At 56.7% G+C, this 24,164-nt stretch overlaps 2 protein-coding genes across 10 annotated transcripts in view; one reads left to right on the forward strand and one right to left on the reverse strand.

The window, feature by feature from the left end:
* Window positions 1–1,605: 1,605 nt before the first annotated feature.
* LOC115080619 (protein ras-1-like) lies at window positions 1,606–6,167 on the forward strand. The gene is made up of 5 exons (XM_029584904.1): window positions 1,606–1,784; window positions 3,084–3,219; window positions 3,919–4,097; window positions 4,420–4,579; window positions 4,909–6,167. The coding sequence occupies exons 1-4, from the start codon at window positions 1,618–1,620 to the stop codon at window positions 4,451–4,453; spliced, it is 516 nt and encodes a 171-aa protein (XP_029440764.1). The 5' UTR covers window positions 1,606–1,617; the 3' UTR covers window positions 4,454–4,579; window positions 4,909–6,167.
* A 578-nt stretch (window positions 6,168–6,745) lies between these two features.
* Window positions 6,746–24,164, reverse strand: part of CCDC155 (coiled-coil domain containing 155) — a 45,384-nt gene continuing 27,965 nt past the window's right edge. For 6 of the 9 annotated variants that reach the window (XM_029584897.1, XM_029584902.1, XM_029584900.1 and 3 more), the window contains 5 exons: window positions 18,061–18,164; window positions 15,062–15,152; window positions 14,660–14,715; window positions 13,852–13,917; window positions 6,746–7,529 (listed from right to left, as the gene is read on the reverse strand). In XM_029584897.1, coding sequence (XP_029440757.1) covers window positions 7,394–7,529; window positions 13,852–13,917; window positions 14,660–14,715; window positions 15,062–15,152; window positions 18,061–18,164 — 453 coding nt within the window. In that variant the 3' untranslated portion in view covers window positions 6,746–7,393. Of the gene's footprint in view, window positions 7,530–13,851; window positions 13,918–14,659; window positions 14,716–15,061; window positions 15,153–15,441; window positions 15,690–18,060; window positions 18,165–24,164 lie in introns of those variants that run through there. The other 3 variants (XR_003853610.1, XR_003853609.1, XM_029584903.1) reach the window with 3 other exon arrangements.

Raw genomic sequence — 24,164 nt, forward strand, 5'->3', positions numbered from 1 at the left:
GAAACTTAGGGGCGCCGCGGCAGGCGGCAGAATTTTGAAAGGGCAAAAATTGCCCTTTCAAAATTCTGCCAGCCCTGCCTCCCCCCCTGTGCCACCCTCCCGATGCCCCCCCTGGTGGTCCAGCGGACGGCCTGGGAACGATCTGCCGCTCCCGGGGCCTCGGCTGCCACTAACCAAAATGGCGCCGATGGCCTTTAGCCCCTACCATGTGACAGGGGCCAACCAATGGCACCGGTAGCCCACTGTCACTCGGTAGGGGCTGAAGACCACCGGCGCCATTTTCGATTAGTGGCAGCCGACGACTCGCGGATGGCAGATGGATCCGGGCCCCCCGCTGGACCATTAGGTGATTTGTGAGTTTTCTTTTGGGGGGGGGGGGACGGTGCAAGGTTGAAGGTGCCTAGGGCGCCCAATCCCCTTGCACCGGCCCTGGTTAGCAGTACATATTTATGGGTTATCATAAGGCTTGGGGATAGAGTGCACAGAGCAGCAAGTTGCTACCCTAAGAGAAACCTGCACAGCGCAGCAGATACTAACATAAGCTTGCTGGGCAGACTGGATGGACCATATGGCCTATTTCTGCTTCATTACTATGTTACTGTTACTATATCCAGTCTAAAAACCCACCTTTTTCAGGCTGCTTTTAAACCTGAGGCTGATTATCCCTCTTACAACCTTGCTGATTTTAACCATTCCTCTTCATAAATGATACTCCCAAAGTCTTTGTTGCCCTGAATAGTGTAGCGGGTTTAAAAAGATTTGGATAAGTTGTTGGAGGAGAAGCCCATTACCTGCTATTAATTAAGTTTACTTAGGAAATAGCCACTGCTATTACTGGCATCAGTAGCATGGGATCTTCTTAGTTTTTGGGTACTTGCCAGGTTCTTATGGCCTGGATTGGCCACTGTTGGAAACAGGATGCTGGGCTTGATGGACCTTCAGTCTGACCCAGCATGGCAACTTCTTATGTTCTTAGCTAACAAAGGTGAATAAATTGCTATTGCGCAGACTTGGATGGGCTATTGTCGTCTTTGTCTGCCGCAGTTTAATACGTTGTTGTGGCTGAGAGTGCACTACCAGAATGTATCAGAATCCAGTCCTGGCTTAAAATCTCTCTCCTTTGCTCTGCCAAGGAGGAGCCTACTGTGCACCCTCCCTTCCATGGCTCCATGGATGCACGGCTCTCTGTGGCAGTGATTGCATGGGACCCTTCTATGAAGTAGCCAGGGAGCAGCCTGGGAAGAGATTCAGATCCAGGACACTTTCTTAGTGATGCCTATCAATTGTCATAGCATTACTGGACCTGCACAGTGCTGTGCAATGGTGAATAAGTATTAATGTATGAGCTTACACTCAAAGTGACAGATGAAGTGATTCGTACAAGGTCACAAGAAAGAGCAAAGAAAAACACATAATAACGTCATCAAAAGCAGTAAAATACAATGAACAAGAAGAGTAATAAGGACAAGTTCCCAGTTCTGAACTCTTTGTTCCTGTCCGCACTAGAAAATGCAATAAAGCTTGGTGCATAACGAAAAAAAAAAAGAGACGAGGAGAAGGACGGACCCAGTGCGCGATGTGTGTTGCTCATTGGCCCACCGCGGGCGGTGCCTCCCGATGATTGGGCGATCCGGAGCCAGATTCAGGCACCATTGGCCAGCGGGGTGTGTCCATCGGGGAGGGGTCTGTGTACGCGTCCGGTTCGGAGCGGCAGCAGGAAGTGGGAGCGGGGATGGAGGAGACGCAGTGAGAGGAAGGGAGGGAGCGGCCCGGAACCGGAGACGGTGAGGTGAGACTGTGTCGTCGTCCCTTCCCAAAAGAGATCGATGTATTGCCCTTCCTCCCCCCCACCTCCCGGGAGCGTCTACTGTAACTCCCTCCCCTTACCCCCGCCCAGTATGAGCTGGGTGTGACCCCCCCTCATCCCCGGGGAGCATGGACTGTACCCCCCCCTCTCCTCCAGTGTGAGCTGGGTGTGACCCCCCTCATCCCCGGGGAGCATGGACTGTACCACCCCCCCCCCCCTCCTCCAGTGTGAGCTGGGTGTACCCCCCCCACCCTGGGAGCATGGACTGTACCCCCCCTCTCCTCCATTGTGAGCTGGGTGTGTACCCCCCCCTCCACCCCCGGGGAGCATGGACTGTACCCCCCCTCTCCTCCAGTGTGAGCTGGTGTGTACCCCCCCCGCCCTCCACCCCCGGGGAGCATGGACTGTACCCCCCCTCTCCAGTGTGAGCTGGGTGTGACACCCCCCTCCACCCCTGGGGCATGGCCTGTACCCCCCCTCTCTCCTCCAGTGTGAGCTGGGTGTGACACCCCCCCCTCCACCCCCGGGGAGCATGGCCTGTACCCCCCCCTCTCTCCTCCAGTTTGAGCTGGGTGTGACCCCCCCTCCACCCCCGGGGAGCATGGCCTGTACCCCCCCCTCTCCTCCAGTGTGAGCTGGGTGTGACCCCCCCCACCCCGGGGAGCATGGCCTGTACCCCCCTCTCCTCCAGTTGAGCTGGGTGACCCCCCCCCCACCCCTGGGGCATGGACTGTACCCCCCCTCTCCTCCAGTGTGAGCTGGGTGTGACCCCCCTCCACCCCCGGGGCGCATGGCCTGTACCCCCCCTCTCCTCCAGTGTGAGCTGGGTGTGACCCCCCCCCTCCCCCCGGGGAGCATGGCCTGTACCCCCCCTCTCCTCCAGTGTGAGCTGGGTGTGACACCCACCCTCCACCCCCTGGGGCATGGCCTGTACCCCCCCCCCCTCCTCCAGTGTGAGCTGGGTGTGAACCCCTCCACCCCTGGGTGCATGAAGTGTGACCCCCCTCTCCTCCAGTGTGAGCTGCGTGTGAACCCCTCCATCCCCAGGGAGCATGGACTGTAACCCACTCTTCCTCCCCCCCCCCCCCTGTGAGCTGTGTCTGGATTCCCCCACCTTGGTGGGAGCTGTGTGTGACTTTACTCCTTCCTCCCAGTGCCTGGAAGTACAACGTGGGATTTTTATCCTCCTCCTCCCTATCCTTGGTGTGAGCCCTGGCTTTGTGTTTGCATACAGGTGTCTTCTTTGATACTGACCTCTCCCTGCCTCCTTTTCTAGTTGTCACCAGGGCACAAGGCAGCACCATGACCGAGTACAAACTGGTGGTAGTGGGAGCAGGTGGTGTGGGGAAGAGTGCGCTCACTATCCAGCTCATTCAGAACCACTTCGTGATGAATATGACCCCACTATAGAGGTAAGTGGCCCTCCGAGACAATGCGGGACTTTCTTGTGCAGGGAGAGACCCCAAACACACACTGTGTAGGGAGAAACAATATACCCTCCCCCAAGTCAGCACTGGGACCCTTCAATGTACAGGGAGAACCAACACCCCCCCCCCCCCCCCCCCCCCCCCCCACCCCACCTCGTCAGTGCTATAACCCATACAGCACAGGGAGAGAGACGATCCCCACAGTGCAAGGAGAGACCCCAAGTCAGCTCAGCACTGTAACCAAACTTGGTAAAGTGCATCATAATGTTATATAAGGAGAGGTCATGGGCAAACCCAAGGCTTAGAGTGAAGCATTAGCCCCCCCCCCCCCCCCCACCCTAAAACATCAATGTTTTCTACTGACATCCTTGCTACCAACGGATCCATGTCTCCTTTCTTTCCCATCATTCGAGTCTTGTCAGGGATGTACACTTGGCCAGGTCTCTGCTCACGTTGCTGTCATCGGTCTGCTTGTAGTACATATTTTTAATGAGGAACCAGCACGGCAGCACTCTTAAATTCTCACTCTCGGGGGGGGGGGTCTCCGGCTTCCTTCTGCCACAATGGAGCTGGGCATGGCATTGTTAGGGTGAAAAGAAGACTCTCTTTTCCATGGGAAGCCATGTGCATGTTGGGGGGAGCAGTGGCTTGAGTCTTTCCCACTCTCCTCTTTCTCTCCTGCAGGACTCCTACCGGAAGCAGGTGGTGATAGACGGCGAGACCTGCCTCCTGGACATTCTGGACACGGCTGGTCAAGAGGAGTACAGCGCCATGAGGGATCAGTACATGCGCACCGGGGAGGGCTTCCTCTGTGTCTTTGCCATCAACAATATCAAGTCCTTCCAGGATGTCCACCACTACAGGTAAGTGCCATCTCCTGACCTCTTGTGCTAGCATTTCGCATACCTAGAGACACCTAAGAACCATCAAAGCTTGAGAAGGAGCAGTTCTTGAGAAGGAGGGGGGGTGTTTTATGATATGTGAATTCTCGCTGCATGCATCATCTGTTGGTTTTTACCAGTAGGTGGCTCGTCTGCTTAAGGTGGCCATGTCTAATGAGTGTCATAGATCACAGCTAGCAACAAGACATTGAAAGGCTTTGGGGCTTGTGGATATCTCTAATTGCTGCTCACGTGTGACTTGAGGGCGGTCTTCACCCCTTGTGGTTCTATGCCTTGCTTCCAGGGAGCAGATCAACAGGGTTGAAGGATTCGGATGACGTCCCCATGGTGTTAGTCGGAAACAAATGTGACCTGCCGTCTCGGACCATAGATATGAACAGGCGCAAGAGCTGGCGAGGGGCTATGGGATTCCGTTCATAGAGACCTCGGCGAAGACCAGACAGGTACGGGCAGGAGAATGCCATCGCCTCCTTTTGTAACACGGGAGGGCCCGGGACACAGTTTCACACGGCTGAAACTGAAATCTCGAGCGTGTTCCGGTCTGGACCGAGTCTGTGGTCTGACAGAGCTACCATGGAAGTAATTGGCTGGGTCACATTGTGTCGGTTTTAGCCTGGCTTAGTCCAGCGTCCTTGGTGGTCCTGAGTATTCGCTTGTTTAGGTGCTCGGGGAGCGCTGCATGGGTAATAGAGGGTGGCTGTTTTTTCGGGAAACCCAGCGGCAACCTTACTTTCTCTTCTCCCCACCCCTTTGCTTTTTTTGGTGATGGCAGGGAGTGGAAGATGCCTTTTAAACGCTTGTTCGGGAGATCCGGAAGCATAAAGAGAAGATCACCAACGGGAAAAAGAAGAAGAAGAAATCTTCCAGGAGATGCAGCATCCTCTGAGGTGACTGAGGCCTGCCCCCCTGCCCCTGCCATATGGGAAGCATGGAAATGCGGGACTTGAAAAGACCAAGGAATGGAAGGAATACTGATGTCAGAAGTGGGGAGGACTGGAGACTCCTCTATCCTCCTGGCCCATCGATGCCCAGCAAGCACTAGGGAGGGCAGGAAGTAACCCATCTAGCTTCCCGAGGAGAGCAGGAATATGTTCAGTATGTGAGCCTCGGGTGCGGAGATGGACAAGAAGGGGAACGTTTTGGCCAGCTCGGAGAGGTCTGCTCGGGTACTGGATCTATTTTGCTTTCACTTTTATGGTTTCCCCTTCCCTGCCCCCCTCCTCTTGGTGCCCCCCCCCCCCCCCCCCTTCACTATGACCTCTTCCCTTTTGGATTTTAACGGTGCTCCTCGTTGTTGCCGGTAATATGCTTTCTACTAGTGAAACGTTTTTCCCTGGGGGAGAGGGGTCGGTGGGGGGGGGGGGGGTGGGGGTAACATGGCAGGCTGAGTAATTTCTGAGTTTAGGAAGTGCCATCTTGAAATCAGACCCCCATAGCCCACCCCCCCTCCTTTTTCTTAGTCTGGCAGGAGCTGCTGTTCTGAGCGGCTCCCTCAGCTGTGAATCTGAAAAAGACCTGATCACCTACAGGTTATCCAGCCCCAGCGCCTGACTCCCTACAGCAGGAGGAGATAAGTAACAGGCCACGTGTAGCAGTGTCTGTCGTCCCCCCCCCCCCCCCCCCCCCCCCCCCCCCCACCCCCCCCCGGTAACTCCGCTGACTATTCTGTTGCATAGCTTGTGCCGGATCCGTCCGCCATAAATTTGTCTAATTTTGAACCAGATTATTTATCTGCCTTAGGTTCTGTGCCCATGAGTTTCACTGGGCCGCAAGCTCAGTTCCTTATCTCCTGTTGCTCACGTGCTACTTGGCCTTGGCACAGGTTGTTTTTTTGTCTGCCTCAGTCTACCCAGCTGTGCTCAGAATGGGGATGCTTTTGTTTCTTTTGGAGGCTGTCAAGCCAGCCAGGCTGTAAACCGTGGAGGTGTTTGGTTTGTAAACTATTGGGACTTTAAAGGGAGCCTGGCTCCTACTTGGGTAAAAGGTGCTACGGAAATTGGAATTGTTTAATAAAAAGGCATTTTCCTCCTAGCAGGCTCGGTGTGCTTAAACCCTCTCAGGCAGGAGAGTGCCAGGCCAGTATGTGTACCCTCATAGGTTCTTGCACACGCTTACATGTACACTAGGTACCTTTGTTTCTGTGCATCGAAGGGGGAGCCACAGGATTGTTCATGCCCTTTATTACCCCCCCCCCCCCACTAAGATCATTTTTTACACTTCTAGCAAATACAGTGTGTCACATAGGGGCTGGCCCCCACATTGGGCGCTGCCAGCTGACTGACTTGGCATCCCTGGCTGGCCCGGAAAGAGCATTGACGCCCTCCCAGGGGACGTAGTGTCGGCCATTGCTCGTCTTGACAGCTGGTGGACAGACTTTTGAGGTACATGTACCAGCTCCCTCCAGTCTCTGGTACTCCCATGGCTGGACTAGAAGGGAAGAGGGTTTAGAAAAGGGGCTGGATACCAGATGGTTGTGAATGAAGGCTTATGGCGCTGGTGATCCAGAGGAGGAGGAGGGAACAGCCAGCCTTCCTCCCCTCTCCAAAAATGATTCCTTGCATATCGCCCTGCACCATTACCTACAGGTACATCTGCTAGCCACTGCCCCTATTTATTTTATTTGAAAGTATTTTTATTACCTAGGAGTACAAAAACACAATATTGTAACAAAGTATTAGAACACACAAGAACAGATTAGACATTCCTCTCAAGGCTCAACAAAAGAGCAACACTGTCAGAGGAGGGGAGCAAGCCTTGTGCTGACCCAGAGAACGCAGCAGTAAGTGCGTCTGGAGGAGGTTTTTTGAAGGCCTTTGTATCTTCTGAGGCGAATCTCAGTAGGGAGGGGAGCTACACAAAGTGGGGCCTCTGCCAGAAAAAAAAATGCGTGTAAGCTAGCCTGGCATACAGAAGGGAAGGAGATCGCGCAGAAATTGACTTGAAGCGGCATTGCGCTGCCCTGGCGACGGATCAGATTCAAGGCCGTGGTCAGCCCCAAGTTTGATAGCTCTCGCTGCCTGCGTCTGCACATGCTGCAGGGTACAGAACACCAACCACCAACACCCAGAGCTCATCTTACTGGCTACTGGTTTGGGGTGAGCAGGCAGACGGGTGAAATGCCGTGAGGCGAGCTTACGCAGCCTGGCTGGCCTCGGTGCATGGGACGGCTGGCTCCCCTCCATTGCCATGCTGGGCTTCTCAGACAGGTGGAGGCTTCAGGTACCGCAGCTGGATATGAGGCCAGAAGGCCCCCCTCATCATGGTCCAGATGTGAATCCCCATTGCCGGAGAGAGAAGCAGGTAGTAGCCAGCAGCAGCAGTAAAAGTACCCCCAGCAGTGCGGTGCCCTGCGTCAGAAACAGCCAGAGCTGACAGGCTGGGTCGGATGGGGACCTGGGGAGAAGGAAGGAAAAATGTAGTTCTTATTCTGCTAATTTCTTTGCTCGAGTCCTGTCGGGCTAGTGGGTTTTGCTCCCCCACCAGCAGATGGAGTCTGTGAAATATTAAACTGTTTTGATGTGCCCACCTGTAGCTCTGCGGCATTTCTATATCAAAGCAGACAGCATATGAAACTCCCCCCCTATACGAGCAGGGAGGTCAAACCCCAAATGGTCTCCAAATGAGGTGGCCCATAAACGCAACCTTATAACAATGAATAACTCTATATATCACAGATCTGAAAGATCCCCAAGGCAGGCTACAGACTAAAGTCAAACGGGTGGGATCCTGGACTGATCTGGTAGGACTCAAAGGAAAGAAAACTAGCCGGTAAGAACCAGCTTTTCCTTCCTTATTTTCCACCAGACGAATGGGATGTACCCAAGGCCACCCAACACTGGAGGGAGCCTGCCCTTAGAACGCCCACCCCAAAGGAGATAGATTGGCAGGAACATACAATCTGTAGTGCCTGGAAAAGATAATGTAAGGAAGACCAGGTCAATGCCTTACAAATGTCTTTCGGGAAGACCAAGTGAAGTTCTGCTTATGACGTCACTTGTACTCTAATCAAATCTCTCAAGAAATAATAAGCTGAGGCAATAGAGTTCCTGATCCATCCGGCTAATGTGGACTTGTCGCAGTTTCTCGCCGTCTGACCTGAAAAAAGAATAAACAGATGGACGACCTCCTGCAAGAACCTCTCTAGACGTCTAAATAATGAGGTTCTCCTGAACTGGGCCTTCTAAAGGAAGGTAGCTCCATCAACTGCTCCCAAGTGAAAAAATGAAACCACCATAGTAATAAAAAACATGGGTTGAACCTAGTCTGTTCTTTGCACTTGAGGTTGATGAAATCAAGTACCAGGGCTGCCTTGGCCAATCTGGTGTCACTAGGACTCCAGGTCCTTGATGTCGCTCTAACTTCTGAATCATTAGTCCATGGAGGAAACACGTACAGCTGGATTCCCTTTGGCCACCTCTGTGTCAGTGTATCCAACCCTTCGGATCCTAACTCTCTTCGGAGGGACCGCGGGACCTTGTTGTTTTGCTTCATTGCCATCAAATCCATGACAGTTGCCCCCCTCCCCAACCTGCCCACAATTGCCGTCAAGACCAAAACTTACCAGTTCTCTGTGCATATTCAGACCAGACTCCTGCGTTTTTGTCTCCCTTCCAGCAGATGGAGACACCGCGTGCGCCACCTGCAGTCCCTCGGTATTTCTCTATCTCCAGCAGATGGTAAACGGTGCAAAACCTGCAGTCTGGACAATTTTTTTTCTTTTTGAGCCTTCCTCCCGGGGGGGTGTTTGAGATGGACGAGCCGGGGGTTGGTGACCCTTTTGGGTGCTCGGCCGGCGCGTCTGTGGGGTGTAAATCTGGTGGTCCAGATCCTGCAGCGGTAGGCCTGGGATATTTTTATTCTGAGGCAGTCTATTCCTCTTTGAAGCCTCTCGTTTCCCAGCTTTGGGGAAAGAAATAAAGTTTAAAAAAAAAAAAAGCTTAAGGCAGTAGCACAGCTCTGCTGTGCAGGCGGCTTCCTTCTTGTTGCTTTGGTGGCTGGTGTGTATTTTTTATTTTTGGGGGGGTATTCTTGTGCTGAGGTAGGTTTTTGTTTTTTTTTTTTCCCCCGATTGTGCGCTCAGATAGCTTTCTCCCCGATCGCGATGGGCCGTGGGTCAATTTGTCATGTGTGTGGGGCTTGGTTTTTGTGTGCTGTATGTTCTGAGGGCGAGGAGGGTTCCTGCTAGGGTCCCGGCAGGTGCGAAAAAGGGCCACTGCTTTCGCATCGCTCCTGGGTGCTGATCCCTTCCTGCTCAGTGCGGGAATGGTGGCCATTCTGGATTCACTTTCGGCTGTGCCCGCACAGACGGGTGGGTGGTATATCCGCCCCCCCCCACCCCACGTTGGTCTCCTGCTTGTTCTGTCTCTGGACGTGACCAGAGGGCCTCGGAAGAGGGGCCCGTACTGCTGGTCCCTGGCTCCCATCCTGCGGGGGCCGGCGCAGCAGGACAGTGTTCAGCGGATTTTGTGTTGCTGCTTGCATGAGTCTCGCCAAGCAGCAGGCAGCTTGTGCTGGTGTGGATTCTCTGTCCCAGCCACCTGATGGGGTGTGCTGTAGGGCCAAGGCAGGATCATGCTATCAGAAAACGTGTTTCCTCTGTCCGGAGATTGTTGGGTCCTCATTTGGGATCAGGCCCAAGTGGGGATGAGTCGGAGGATTCTGACGATTTGCTGGTAGATTGGTGGCAGGAGGGTATGGGTCAAGGGGATGGTCCGGAGGGAATCCCGGTCCCTGAGGGGGATGACCCGAAAAGTAATCAGTCTTTTTAGGAAGGAAAAGCTAGATGCCTTACTTCCTCAGGCTGTTCAGGCGCTTGGGGTTAAAATTCCCCAGGAGGACTCTGATTTGGAGGGTGCGGATCTGGTCCCGGATGGGATGCGCATATCACAAATCGGTGGGGAACTGCCGATTCCGGCTTAAAGGTGAGAAGGGCCAATGCGAAGGCTTTCTCCATTGCTGGAGCAGATGTTGGAGCTCTTTTTGCCCTTCCTAAGGTCCATGCTGCAGTTTCGGCGGTTACCAAAAAGATGACTCTCCTGGTGGTAGGGTCCGTGATGCTGAAGGACATGCAGGATCGTAAATTGGAAGTACTCCTCGAGTGGCTTTTTGAGGTCTCGGCTCTGGGTTTGCGTGCTGCTATTTGTACTAGTTTTATGCAGTGTGCGCTTGGGTGCAGCGGGTGCATGAAAGCCTGCCGCAGTCAGGCGAGGAGTGGCATAAGGTGGCAGTGGCTTATGGGGGCGGATGCTGTGTATGATTGGTTCCTACATCGTCTTGGATTCTGGTATCTGCATCTACTAATAGTTGTAGTTTAAGAAAGGAAATACTCTGTAGTCTTTCTCTTTGTAAAGTTTAGAATTTGTTCTTCTTTTTTTTGTGTGTACTTGCTCTGGTACGCCCCCTACTAGTTTGGTAACAGGGAGAAAAGAACTTATGTTTCATAGATATTTCTATGATTAGAAATTATGGTTAAAGGATAAATATATGAAGAGTTTATTCTTACTCCTGTATTTATGTTTAAAAAAAATTTGAATGTATCAAATTTGAAATTTGCAAAAAAAAAAAAAGACGGCTATGCTTTTAGAATTTGCTCGTTCCGTCCGTGACTTGTTTCTGGTTTTCCCTTGCGGTTCCTTAGACAAACATTTGATGGTTCGGGAGACGCTGGACCATCTGCATTAGCAGAGGGCAGGGATTTCCGGCTCCCTGCGAGGAGAGATGCATGGGGAAGATATTCCCTTTACTCATAGTCCCAAAGAAGGAAAACACTTTCCGACCCATTCTCAAGGTTCCGCGTTTCGGAAGGAGCCCTAAGGTCGGTGACGGTGGTTCACAAGGGAGAATTTCTGGCATCTCTAGATCTAACAGAAGCGTATCTGCATATTCCTATTCATCCAGGCTCTCAGCGGTTTCTGCAATTCATGAATCCGGGGCAGTGTTTTCAGTTTCAGGCCCTTCCTTTTGGGTTGGCCACAGCCCCACCCAACCTTCACCAAAGTGGTGGTGATGGCAGCGGCTCTTCATCAGGAAGGGGTTCTGGTGCATCCTTATCTGGACGAGTGGCTTATCGGGGCAAACTCGGAGATTCTTTGTCACCAATCGATTCAGAAGGTTCTCGGCCTTCTCCAGTCACTCGGCTGGGTGGTGAATGTGACTGAGGTCACCTGTTGCCGACGCAGTCTCTGGAGTATCTGGGAGCTCGGTTTGACACGCTAGTAGGCAAAGTGTATCTCACAGAGGAGCATGCCCTGAAACCGCAGGGCAGATTTGGCGCTTAATGCCAAGATCTGGAATTATTTGCAAGTTCTGGGCTCTATGGCTTCAACTCTGGAGTTGGTGCCATGGGTGTTTGCTCATATGGAACCGTTGCAGAGAGCTCTTTTGGCTCGGTGGGAACACAGTCTTGCAGGAGTTTCAGCTGCCATTGCCACTTGAGGTGGTCGTGTGAACCTCTCCTGGTGGCTATCTTCGAGTCTCGTTGGGATGTAGACCTCGAAGTCCCGGATTGGGTGGTAGTTACTACCAATGCCAGTCTCTCTGGTTTGGGAGCAGTTTGTCACATCAGTCGGCTCAGGGTACCTGGTCGGGGAAAGAGTCTGCGTGGTCTATCGACTGTTTTGGAGACCAGAGCAGACCGCTTAGCCTTTCAGAAATTTCTACTGTTTAGAGGTTGATCAGTGAGGGTTCTTAAGACAATGCGATGACTGTGGCTTATATAATTTGGCAGGCTGGAACAAGGAGTCGAACAAAGGCTCAGGAGTTGATTCTTTGGGCGGAACACCTGGAGTGAATAGCAGCGTCTCGCATCGCCGGAGTTGAAAACATTCAAGTGGATTACTTGAGACGCATAGTGTTCGATCCGGGCGAATGGGAATTGGTCGGAGACTCTTAAAGTTATCTTCAAGTGGCCATATGTTCGGCTAGGAGAATATCTGAGTTGCAGGCTTTGTCTTGCCGTGATCCGTTCCTTCAGATTTCGAACTCGGGGAGTGTCGTTGAGGACAGTACCTTCCTTTTTACCTAAAGTGGTAGCGGCGTTTCACGTCAATCAGACAAAGCTTCCAGCTTTTCCGGGGGTGGACGCCTCTGCTCATCAGGTGAGGGAGCAAGTTGTTAGATGTGAGGAGAGCTTTGTTGAGGTATCTCAAGGTAACTAATGACTGCAGGAGATCTGATCACCTTTTGGTCCTGTGGAGTGCTCCGCATAGGGGTTTCAAGCATCTAGGACTACTATTGCCTGATGGCTTAAGGAGGCTATTGGTTCTGATTACATTACTAGTGGCTGTCCGGTTCCGGAGGGTTTGCGTGCTCATTCTACGCGTTCTCAGGCGGCCTCGTGGGTGGAGGCTCGGCTTGTTTCTCCGCAGGAGATCTTCAAGGCAGCAACTTGGAACTCGTTACATACTTTTGCAAGGCACTATTGCCTGGATGGGGGAGATACAGCTTCCCCCATCTTTTGGTGAAAGTGTTCTGTGAGCAGGACTCTCCAGGTCCCACCATGAGTTAGGAAGCTTTGGTCTATCCCAGGAATCTGGACTGATCCGGGTACGTACAGGGAAAGGAAAATTGGTTCTTATCTGCTAATGTTTGTTCCTGGAGTACCACAGGTCAGTCCAGAACCCACCCGTGCTGTTGAGGCGGGGAGAGTTGTCCGTTCGGTTTTGTGTAGCATGGAGTTATGGTATTGTTGAGTAGTGTTAAAGCTTTCCAAATTTTTGGTGGTTCGAATTTTTGCTTGGGTACAGATTGACTGAGGCACTGCAGGTGGCACACGTGGTAAAGTAGCAGCGTCAATAAAACTTTCTCTGTCGCCATCTGCTGGCAGGGAGGCAAAACCCAGGAATTGTAACCTTGCAACAGAGGGCTCCACTGCCATGGCCGCATAGGGGCTGTGGTCCATGTGGCAAGACTCAGCTGCTTTAAGCTTCCGAGGGATAACAAAGCTGAGTCTGTTCTGTATTCTGGCCCTTGTGCCACAGGGTGACTCTGCCATCCTCAGCCAAAGGGGATGTTGTCCCCAAAGCAACAGAAGCCAGCTTGACATCCGAATCTACGTCCATCTTAGCATACCTGCCCAGGCCAGTCCAGAAGCTATGATGGGGGTAGATTTGGATGTCGCACAGCAGGAAGTTTCATCCGTTATCTGCTTTGATACAGAAATACCGCTTGCCTAAGAGGGATGATATACAAACGGGTTTTACTTCTCTGACTCCATCTGCTGGTAGAGGAGGAGAACCCTGGTGGAATGGAGTCAGGCAAGTGGACTTTAGCGGCAGGGAAGCAAATAGTGCAAGGGCTCAAACCGTAGTTAGGTTTTGAGGCTATCTCTCATGAATAGCCATGAGATTGATTTGCATGCACCACCTCCTACGTAATACAAATGTTTCTAAATATTCTGAAACCCCAACTGGTTGGGCATGCCCTGAAGTACAATGCTGAAAGGCAGGGCTCTGGCCGTGCCCACCCAATTTCTGGAAACCACTCTGCTCTGGCCCCCTGTAAGTCATGCGAGGGGGCCCATAACCTGAAGGCTGTGCTCGCCCTCCCAGTGGCAGCTGGTTTGGATCTACCATGAACAGCTTGGCCCGGTGCTGTGTCTGGCGTGGGGCCGTGCACCCCTTTCACTCTCTGTGATTGAGGGCTGCTCTCTGTGTACCCCCCCCGATAAACCAACCAGGAATGCCCACAGGGCCAAGCCCAGGCTCAGAGGACCTACCTGGAAAGCAGTACGAGCTGGTTCCTCACCGGGAGCAAGGCCAGTTCTGCACCCGATCTTTCTGTCCTGTTGAGGAGGAAAGAAGCCAGATCAACTGTGAACTGTCCTGAAGAGCAGCAAACGGCGGGAGGGGAGGGGAAGGGACAGCGGGCATTAACCTAGCTGCTCATTTTATGGTTTGAGAACCTTCTGTGTGTTAAACCAGCCCTTTCCTCAGGGAGCCCCGAGATGTGGCTGAAGCTAGCAATTTTTCTTAGAGGAGCCACAGCTCTGGCAATGCTGATTGGCCAACGTGCTTCGCCTCGCTGCCGGCACTGCAGTCCTCGCGCGGTCTCGCACTGATCAAAGCCTGAGCTTTGTTCTACAACCTGACGTTTAAGCCATCAGAGTAATTCAGCCAACAGGGCCGACCTAAAGGAGCCGTACAAATATCACCAGATGGCCACTGCCAATTGCTAAAGGCAAGCTCGGACCTGCTAGGAGGGTATGCGGCTTGCCAGGTTTGTCCTTGGATTTCAGCGCAGGGAAGCCTTCGCCAGACGGACGGGGCCCTGCACCCAGGGCATTAGCAGAGGCTGTTGCAGGATTTGCTAAGCTTTGGGGGTGTGAGTCCTTGCTGAGGGCAAAGCACCCCCAGCTGGCACGTCTTCCTCCCTGGTTGGGGTTAGAGGAATAAGGGAAGCAGAAATCCCAGAGCCTCCTCCCTCTGGGGTGCCTGCAGCCCCTGTTGGTACCCTGGTTGAGGCATTTGCATGCCTGACCTCCCCACACGCCCATGCATTTTGGATTTGAGAGCCTGTGCACTCACCTTTTCCCTATGGCAGGCTCCAGGTGCTCAGCCCAGGAGCAGGCAGGGTATAGAACCTTGTGGGGGGTGGGGAGGGAGTAAAACATTCAGATGTTAGTCATGTCCTGGGCCATGCTGGAAGTGTTTGTCAGATTCTCTTATTGGGAGGAATAGGAGAGCGGTGTAGACGCAGGGGTTTGTACATCTAATAGTGCTATAGAAGTGATTAACGGTCGTCTGTGGGTGGAAACCCCCCCCCCCCCCCTGCTTCTGGCGTTCCACGTTGGCCGGTTTTTCTCTTGGGCCCATCTTTGGGGTCTGTGGCCTCCGTTCTGCACTGCGCTGGGGTCTCCCTCTTGGGTTTACCTACTCACGGTGCTCGAGCATGTTCAGGACAGCAAGTAACGGGGGCTTGCCCTCTACCTTCTCCTGGCTGCTGTCTTGGCCTCCGCCTTCTTCACAGGTCTGCGCTCCGCTGCTCTGCCTCGGGTCCAGCCTCTCTTCCTTCCCTGCACTGCATCCCACAACAGGATCAAATCAGGTTCAGCTTGGGAGACCACAAGGCTGATCTAGGACCCCGAGCCTACCGCACTGGGCATGTGATGGCACCTCACAATCTGGGGGGGGCTCCGGACCCTTTGACCCACAATGCCAGGCCTAGGGTACTATTGTCACCCAGCAGTGCAACAGGGGAGACGTTCCATGCCACTGGGGCCGAGTGAGGGCCCCCTCCTCGGAGCCCTGCCCTCCCGTCTGTATGCACACCCCCTCACCCCCTTCTCCTGGTGAGCGAGCTCTCCTACCTTTTCCCTGTGTCTGTGCTTGGCTGCAGCCGCTGCTGCTCTTGCTGTCTGCATCTCTGCAGCTGCGCCTTCAGCAGGTGCAGGTGGGAATCCCAGGTGGCTTTGCACTGGGCCAGGCAGCCGCATCGGATTAACAGGGCCCTCGCCTGCCTCTTCTAACCCATGTGCCAAATGCTGGAAATGCAGGTGGCGCCATGGGTGAAACAGCGGTCACAACCAACCTGTTTGCTACTTTTGTTAATGCTCTTCTGTAAATTAGAAAAGGGAAACTGGTTCTTACCTGCTAAAACTTGTTCCTGTTCACACCCCCAGATCAGTCCAGCCTCCTGGGTTTTGCCTCCCTGCCAGCAGAGGGAGGCAGAGAACTAAACAGTTTTCAGGGACCGCTACTTAACCTAGAGAGCCACCTGCAGTCCCTCAGTATGACCTGTACCCAAGCCAAGATGAGAAATAACGATGATGAAACCGAGACCCCAGAAGGGAGGCGGAGCCTCTACTGAAAATGCGTTTAAAAAAACACTAAGCAGAACATCATTTAAACCCAAAGTACTCTGCACCAGTCCATACTGCTAGGATGAGTGGGCGTCCTTGAACGGCCGGGTTCTGCACTGACCTGGGGTATTCCAGGAATGAAAATTAGCAGGCAAGAACCAATTTTCCTTTCCTGTTCATACCCCCCAGATCCGTCGCAGACTCCTGGGGTGTTCCCAGGCTCCCCTATTTTGGGCGGGAATGTGATAGCCCCACTCGCAATACGCTCCCTCCAAGACTGGTTGTCCGGATCTCTTGACCATCCAACTGATCGGTGGCTGGAGAATGGGTGCGACTACTTCCAAGTAAGCTGCCCCACAGATTTCCTGGGGCGAAACCACCAGCTGACCCCTCGGTCCATGGGGGTTGCCTGCGCCCAAGTCAAGTGAGCCCTTAGACCCTCTGGCACCAGATGACCTCTGAAAATGTTCGCTGAGCCACTCGCATTCTACAGCCAGCACCCAAGAGTAGCCTTGGATGCTTTGCACCCAGTCCTTGGTCCATTGCCAAAGCACAAAGAGATGATCTGATCTCTGGAAACTGTTGGGACAACCTTGAGCTACCTCGACGATGCCCGCCTGCATCCAAAATTACAAAAAGGCGGGACGTTGCCCCGTTTGACTAAGATGAAAGGCTGAAACAACCTTCGGCAGACATGAGAGCCCCCATTCGCAAGGCCTCCCCATTCTCTGTAATTGAAGCAAGGGAGCTCTGCGAGACAGCACCCGAAGCTCTGAAATTCTTCTGGCCAAACAAATCTCCAGAAAACCACTTTCAGGGTCAAATCCTTTAGAGTTGTCCTCCGCAATGACTCAAATGGAGCACCCTCCAGATGTGAGCCGATGGCCTTCTGGTCTGGTCATCTTGTCCATTTTGCATGTCGTCGGCCACCTTATACCGCTGACCCCTGGGTAAGGCCGCTGTTTCCCCGCTGCCTTATTTCAGCCAGGTAGGCTCTGTGGAGAAGTACCACAAAAGCCTGAGGCAAGGGGCTTGGGGAATCCCCAGAATCCTCGTGCATCCGGGCCCTCCAGCTTCAGCGGCTTCCTGCCTCACTGCAGGACTCTGCACGGCCGGCGCCAAGAGAGGGAGGGGAAGGCTCCCTGGAAGCCTCTCGTGCTGCTGCGAATGCACTCAAGATGGCCGCCATTCCCCGCGTTCATGGGGGGGGGGGGGGGGGGGGAAAGAATCTGCGGCAGCTGCCAACGACCGCGCTGGTCTTTTACGTGCCAAATCGAAGTCGGCACTGTGCCGCACCGAAAACCGAGCACATGCCTTCTGAGCTGCCCCCTCCCCTGGAGATGCAGCACGCGCAGAAACCCCTTGCCGGAGGCCGAGCAGGCGGATTCCCGCGCGAGCGGCTGGCCTTGCCACGATCCTAGGCCAGCGCCACCTGCGACCCGCACACGGCCCCGCCTCTTACCTGCTCGCCACGGCGGCCTGGTCGAGGCTGGGAGCCCCCGCTACTGCCAGCTCCCACCTGCGTCTGGCAAGAGCTAGCGAACATTCAAGGCCCGCCCAGAGTCGAGAATTCCTCTCCAAGCCACCTGTTAGGATTTCTTTTCTTTTTTTTTACCTTGACGGATAAAAACAAAACAGTACTTTCCTGAATGCGGCAGAGCGGCTGCTGGTTCCAGAGGGCTCTCCGGGGGAGCGAGGGAACTGGACTATCAGCTAATTGAAACCCCCCCCTCAGTGTCCAGGCATGAGCCAGCTCCAAGGGTCACCGACCCCACCTGCTCATCCACCTCAACCAGGGAGGATGGCCCCCACCAGGGAACCTAACAACCCCCTAACCTCCAGACTAGGTTTTTAAACCTCTGCCATCTGCTGGAGAGAAATACTGAGGGGACTGCAGGTGGCACACTAGGTTATGTAGCAGGGTCCAGTAAAGCTTTCTTCTCTGTCCTCCATCTGCTGGCAGGGAGGCAAAACCCAGGAGTCTGGACTGATCTGGGGTATGACTAGGAACCCTCTTTTCTAATGCATTTCAGCACCAAGCAGCTGTACTGGATGCTCTCTTGATGTCTTGGCTAGGTTCCTTAAGACCCGCTCAGATCCCAATACCCTAAACTTAGGTCAGCTTACCCCGAGCTGCATGTCCACCATCGTGTCCTGTGCGTTCCCAGCACCAGTGAGCTGTTTAAACCCTGGACAACAGTGCCTCTGTCATCCTGCCTGATCTGTCTTACCTGCAGAAGGAAATCACAAGGAGCTGCAAACATCCAGCGGAGCAGCACAGAATAATAGTTCTATGCCACATGATATCCACTACGGTGCATGACTTCCCCAAAAATTCCTCCTCCCCAGTAACCATACACCAGCTCTGTGGTGCCCTCTCGGGGGCCTGGATCTCCTCTCACATGCACTCGCCAGCTCTGCGGTGGCCTCCCAGGGACCCGGATCTCTCCTCTCACACGCACTCGCCAGCTCTGTGGTGCCCTCTCGGGGGCCTGGATCTCTCCTCTCACATGCACTCGCCAGCTCTGCGGTGCCCTCTCGGGGTGCCTGATCTCTCCTCTCACATGCACTCGCCAGCTCTGTGGTGGCCCTCTCGGGGGCCTGGATCTCTCCTCTCAGTCATGCACTCGCCAGCTCTGTGTGCCCTCTCGGGGGGCCCTGGATCTCTCCTCTCACATGCACTCCCATCTCTGCGGTGCCCTCCTCGGGGGGCCTGGATCTCTCACATGCACTCGCCACTCTTGGTGCCCTCTCGGGGGGCCTGGATCTCTCCTCTCACATGCACTCGCCAGCTCTGTGGTGCCCTCTCCGGGGGGCCTGGATCTCTCCACATGCACTCGCCAGCTCTGTGGTGCCCTCTCGGGGGCCTGGATCTCTCCTCTCACATGCACTCGCCAGCTCTGTGGTGCCCTCTCGGGGGGCCTGGATCTCTCCTCTCACATGCACTCGCCAGCTCTGTGGTGCCCTCTCGGGGGCCTGGATCTCTCCTCTCACATGCCACTCGCCCAGCTCTGTGGTGCCCTCCCGGGGACCTGGATCTCTCCTCTCACATGCACTCGCCAGCTCTGTGGTGCCCTCCTGGGGGCCTGGATCTCTCCTCTCACACGCACTCATCAGCTCTGTGGTGCCCTCCCGGGGGCCTGGATCTCTCCTCTCACATGCACTCGCCAGCTCTGCGGTGCCCTCTCGGGGGAGCCTGGATCTCTCCTCTCACATGCACTTCGCCAGCTCTGTGGTGCCCCTCTCGGGGGCCTGGATCTCTCCTCTCACATGCACTCGCCAGCTCTGTGGTGCCCTCCCGGGGACCTGGATCTCTCCTCTCACATGCACTCGCCAGCTCTGTGGTGCCCTCCCGGGGGCCTGGATCTCTCCTCTCACATGCACTCGCCAGCTCTGTGGTGCCCTCCCGGGGGCCTGGATCTCTCCTCTCACATGCACTCGCCCCAGTTCTGCGGTGGCCCTCGCGGGGGGCCTGGATTCTCTCCTCTCACAACGAACTCGCCAGCTCTGTGGTGCCCTCCCGGGGGCCTGGATCTCTCCTCTCACATGCACTCGCCAGCTCTGTGGTGCCCTCTCGGGGGGCCTGGAGCTCTCCTCTCACACGCACATCGCCAGCTCTGTGTGCCCTCCCGGGGACCTGGATCTCTCCTCTCACATGCACTCGCCAGCTCTGTGGTGCCCTCCTCCCGGGGGACCTGGATCTCTCCTCTCACACGCACTCGCCAGCTCTGTGGTGCCCTCCCGGGGGCCTTGATCTCTCCTCTCACATGCACGTCGCCAGCTCCGATGGTGCCCCTCCCGGGGGACCTGGATCTCTCCTTCTCACATGCACGCGCCAGCTCTGTGGTGCCCCTCTCAGGGGGGCCTGGATTCTCTCCTCTCACACGCACTCGCAGCTCTGTGGTGCCCTCCCGGGGGCCTGGATCTCTCCTCTCACATGCACTCACCAGCTCTGTGGTGCCCTCCCGGGGGGCCTGGATCTCTCCTCTCACACGCACTCACCAGCTCTGGTGTGCCCTCCGGGCCTGGATCTCTCACATGCACTCGCCAGTCTGCGGTGCCCTCCCGGGGGCCTGGATCTCTCCTCTCACATGCACTCGCCAGCTCTGCGGTGCCCTCCCGGGGGCCTGGATCTCTCACATGCACTCGCCAGCTCTGTGGTGCCCTCCCGGGGGCCTGGATCTCTCCTCTCACATGCACCAGCTCTGTGGTGCCCTCCGATCTCTCCTCTCACATGCACTCGCCAGCTCTGTGGTGCCCCCGGGGGCCTGGATCTCTCCTCCACATCACTCACCAGCTCTGCGGTGCACTCCGGGGGCCTGGATCTCTCCTCTCACATGCACTCGCCAGCTCTGCGGTGCCCTCCCGGGGGCCTGGATCTCTCACATGCACTCGCCAGCTCTGTGGTGCCCTCCCGGGGGCCTGGATCTCTCCTCTCACACGCACTCGCCAGCTCTGCGGTGCCCTCCCGGGGGCCCGGATCTCTCCTCCCACTCGCCAGCTCTGCGGTGCCCTCCCGGGGGCCTGGATCTCTCCTCTCACATGCACTCGCCAGCTCTGCGGTGCCCTCCCGGGGGCCTGGATCTCTCCTCCCACTTGCCAGCTCTGCGGTGCCCTCCCAGGGACCCGGATCCTCTCCTCCCACTCGCCAGCTCTGCGGTGCCCTCCCGGGGGCCTGGATCTCTCCTCCCACTCACCAGCTCTGTGGTGCCCTCCTGGGGGCCTGGATCTCTCCTCCCACTCGCCAGCTCTGCGGTGCCCTCCCGGGGCCTGGATCTCTCACATGCACTCGCCAGCTCTGTGGTGCCCTCCCGGGGGACCTGGATCTCTCCTCTCACACGCACTCGCCAGCTCTGTGGTGCCCTCCCGGGGGCCTGGATCTCTCCTCTCACACGCACTCGCCAGCTCTGTGGTGCCCTCTCGGGGGGCCTGGATCTCTCCTCTCACACGCACTCGCCAGCTCTGTGGTGCCCTCCCGGGGGCCTGGATCTCTCCTCCCACTTGCCAGCTCTGCGGTGCCCTCCCAGGGACCCGGATCCTCTCCTCCCACTCACCAGCTCTGTGGTGCCCTCCTGGGGGCCTGGATCTCTCCTCCCACTCACCAGCTCTGCGGTGCCCTCCCGGGGGCCTGGATCTCTCCTCCCACTCACCAGCTCTGCGGTGCCCTCCCGGGGACCTGGATCTCTCCCCTCACACGCACTCGCCAGCTCTGCGGTGCCCTCTCGGGGGCCTGGATCTCTCCTCTCACACGCACTCGCCAGCTCTGTGGTGCCCTCCCGGGGGCCTGGATCTCTCCTCTCACACGCACTCGCCAGCTCTGTGGTGCCCTCCCGGGGGCCTGGATCTCTCCTCTCACATGCACTCGCCAGCTCTGCGGTGCCCTCCTGGGGACCTGGATCTCTCCTCTCACACGAACTCGCCAGCTCTGTGGTGCCCTCTCGGGGGGCCTGGATCTCTCCTCTCACACGCACTCGCCAGCTCTGTGGTGCCCTCCTGGGGACCTGGATCTCTCCTCTCACACGAACTCGCCAGCTCTGTGGTGCCCTCTCGGGGGGCCTGGATCTCTCCTCTCACACGCACTCGCCAGCTCTGTGGTGCCCTCCCGGGGGCCTGGATCTCTCCTCTCACACGCACTCGCCAGCTCTGCGGTGCCCTCCTGGGGACCTGGATCTCTCCTCTCACACGCACTCGCCAGCTCTGTGGTGCCCTCTCGGGGGGCCTGGATCTCTCCTCTCACACGCACTCGCCAGCTCTGTGGTGCCCTCCCGGGGGCCTGGATCTCTCCTCTCACACGCACTCGCCAGCTCTGCGGTGCCCTCCTGGGGACCTGGATCTCTCCCCTCACACGAACTCGCCAGCTCTGTGGTGCCCTCCCGGGGGTCTGGATCTCTCCTCTCACGCACTCACCAGCTCTGCGGTGCCCTCCCAGGGACCCAGATCCTCTCCTCCCACTCGCCAGCTCTGCGGTGCACTCCGGGGGCCTGGATCTCTCACATGCACTCGCCAGCTCTGTGGTGCCCTCTCGTGGGCCTGGATCTCTCCTCTCACATGCACTCGCCAGCTCTGTGGTGCCCTCCCGGGGGCCTGGATCTCTCACATGCACTCGCCAGCTCTGTGGTGCCCTCCTGGGGGCCTGGATCTCTCACATGCACTCGCCAGCTCTGTGGTGCCCTCCTGGGGGCCTGGATCTCTCCTCTCACATGCACTCGCCAGCTCTGTGGTGCCCTCCTGGGGGCCTGGATCTCTCCTCTCACATGCACTCGCCAGCTCTGTGGTGCCCTCCCGGGGGCCTGGATCTCTCACATGCACTCGCCAGCTCTGTGGTGCCCTCCTGGGGGCCTGGATCTCTCCTCTCACATGCACTCGCCAGCTCTGTGGTGCCCTCCCGGGGGCCTGGATCTCTCCTCTCACATGCACTCGCCAGCTCTGTGGTGCCCTCCCGGGGGCCTGGATCTCTCCTCTCACATGCACTCGCCAGCTCTGTGGTGCCCTCCCGGGGGCCTGGATCTCTCACATGCACTCGCCAGCTCTGTGGTGCCCTCCTGGGGGCCTGGATCTCTCCTCTCACATGCACTCGCCAGCTCTGCGGTGCCCTCCCGGGGGCCTGGATCTCTCCTCCCACTCGCCAGCTCTGCGGTGCCCTCCCAGGGACCCGGATCCTCTCCTCCCACTCACCAGCTCTGTGGTGCCCTCCCGGGGGTCTGGATCTCTCCTCTCACGCACTCACCAGCTCTGCGGTGCCCTCCCAGGGACCCAGATCCTCTCCTCCCACTCACCAGCTCTGCGGTGCACTCCCAGGGACCCAGATCCTCTCCTCCCACTCGCCAGCTCTGCGGTGCACTCCGGGGGCCTGGATCTCTCACATGCACTCGCCAGCTCTGTGGTGCCCTCTCGTGGGCCTGGATCTCTCCTCTCACATGCACTCGCCAGCTCTGTGGTGCCCTCTCGTGGGCCTGGATCTCTCCTCTCACATGCACTCGCCAGCTCTGTGGTGCCCTCCCGGGGGCCTGGATCTCTCACATGCACTCGCCAGCTCTGTGGTGCCCTCCTGGGGGCCTGGATCTCTCCTCTCACATGCACTCGCCAGCTCTGTGGTGCCCTCCCGGGGGCCTGGATCTCTCCTCTCACACGCACTCGCCAGCTCTGTGGTGCCCTCCCGGGGGCCTGGATCTCTCCTCTCACACGCACTCGCCAGCTCTGTGGTGCCCTCCCGGGGGCCTGGATCTCTCCTCTCACACGCACTCTCCAGCTCTGTGGTGCCCTCCTGGGGGCCTGGATCTCTCCTCTCACACGCACTCGCCAGCTCTGTGGTGCCCTCCCGGGGGCCTGGATCTCTCCTCTCACACGCACTCGCCAGCTCTGTGGTGCCCTCCCGGGGGCCTGGATCTCTCCTCTCACACGCACTCGCCAGCTCTGTGGTGCCCTCCTGGGGGCCTGGATCTCTCCTCTCACATGCACTCGCCAGCTCTGTGGTGCCCTCCCGGGGGCCTGGATCTCTCCTCTCACATGCACTCGCCAGCTCTGTGGTGCCCTCCTGGGGGCCTGGATCTCTCCTCTCACATGCACTCGCCAGCTCTGTGGTGCCCTCTCGGGGGCCTGGATCTCTCCTCTCACATGCACTCGCCAGCTCTGTGGTGCCCTCCCGGGGGCCTGGATCTCTCCTCTCACATGCACTCGCCAGCTCTGTGGTGCCCTCCCGGGGGACCTGGATCTCTCCTCTCACATGCACTCGCCAGCTCTGTGGTGCCCTCCCGGGGGCCTGGATCTCTCCTCTCACATGCACTCGCCAGCTCTGTGGTGCCCTCCTGGGGACCTGGATCTCTCCTCTCACATGCACCTCGCCAGCTCTGTGGTGCCCTCCCGGGGGCCTGGATCTCTCACACGCACTCGCCAGCTCTGTGGTGCCCTCTCGTGGGCCTGGATCTCTCCTCTCACATGCACTCGCCAGCTCTGTGGTGCCCTCCCGGGGGCCTGGATCTCTCACATGCACTCGCCAGCTCTGTGGTGCCCTCTCGTGGGCCTGGATCTCTCCTCTCACATGCACTCGCCAGCTCTGTGGTGCCCTCCCGGGGGCCTGGATCTCTCACATGCACTCGCCAGCTCTGTGGTGCCCTCCTGGGGGCCTGGATCTCTCCTCTCACATGCACTCATCAGCTCTGTGGTGCCCTCCCGGGGGCCTGGATCTCTCCTCTCACACGCACTCGCCAGCTCTGTGGTGCCCTCCCGGGGGC

The sequence above is a fragment of the Rhinatrema bivittatum genome, chromosome 19 (genome assembly GCF_901001135.1).
Source record: "Rhinatrema bivittatum chromosome 19, aRhiBiv1.1, whole genome shotgun sequence".
In the NCBI taxonomy this organism is placed as follows: domain Eukaryota; kingdom Metazoa; phylum Chordata; class Amphibia; order Gymnophiona; family Rhinatrematidae; genus Rhinatrema; species Rhinatrema bivittatum.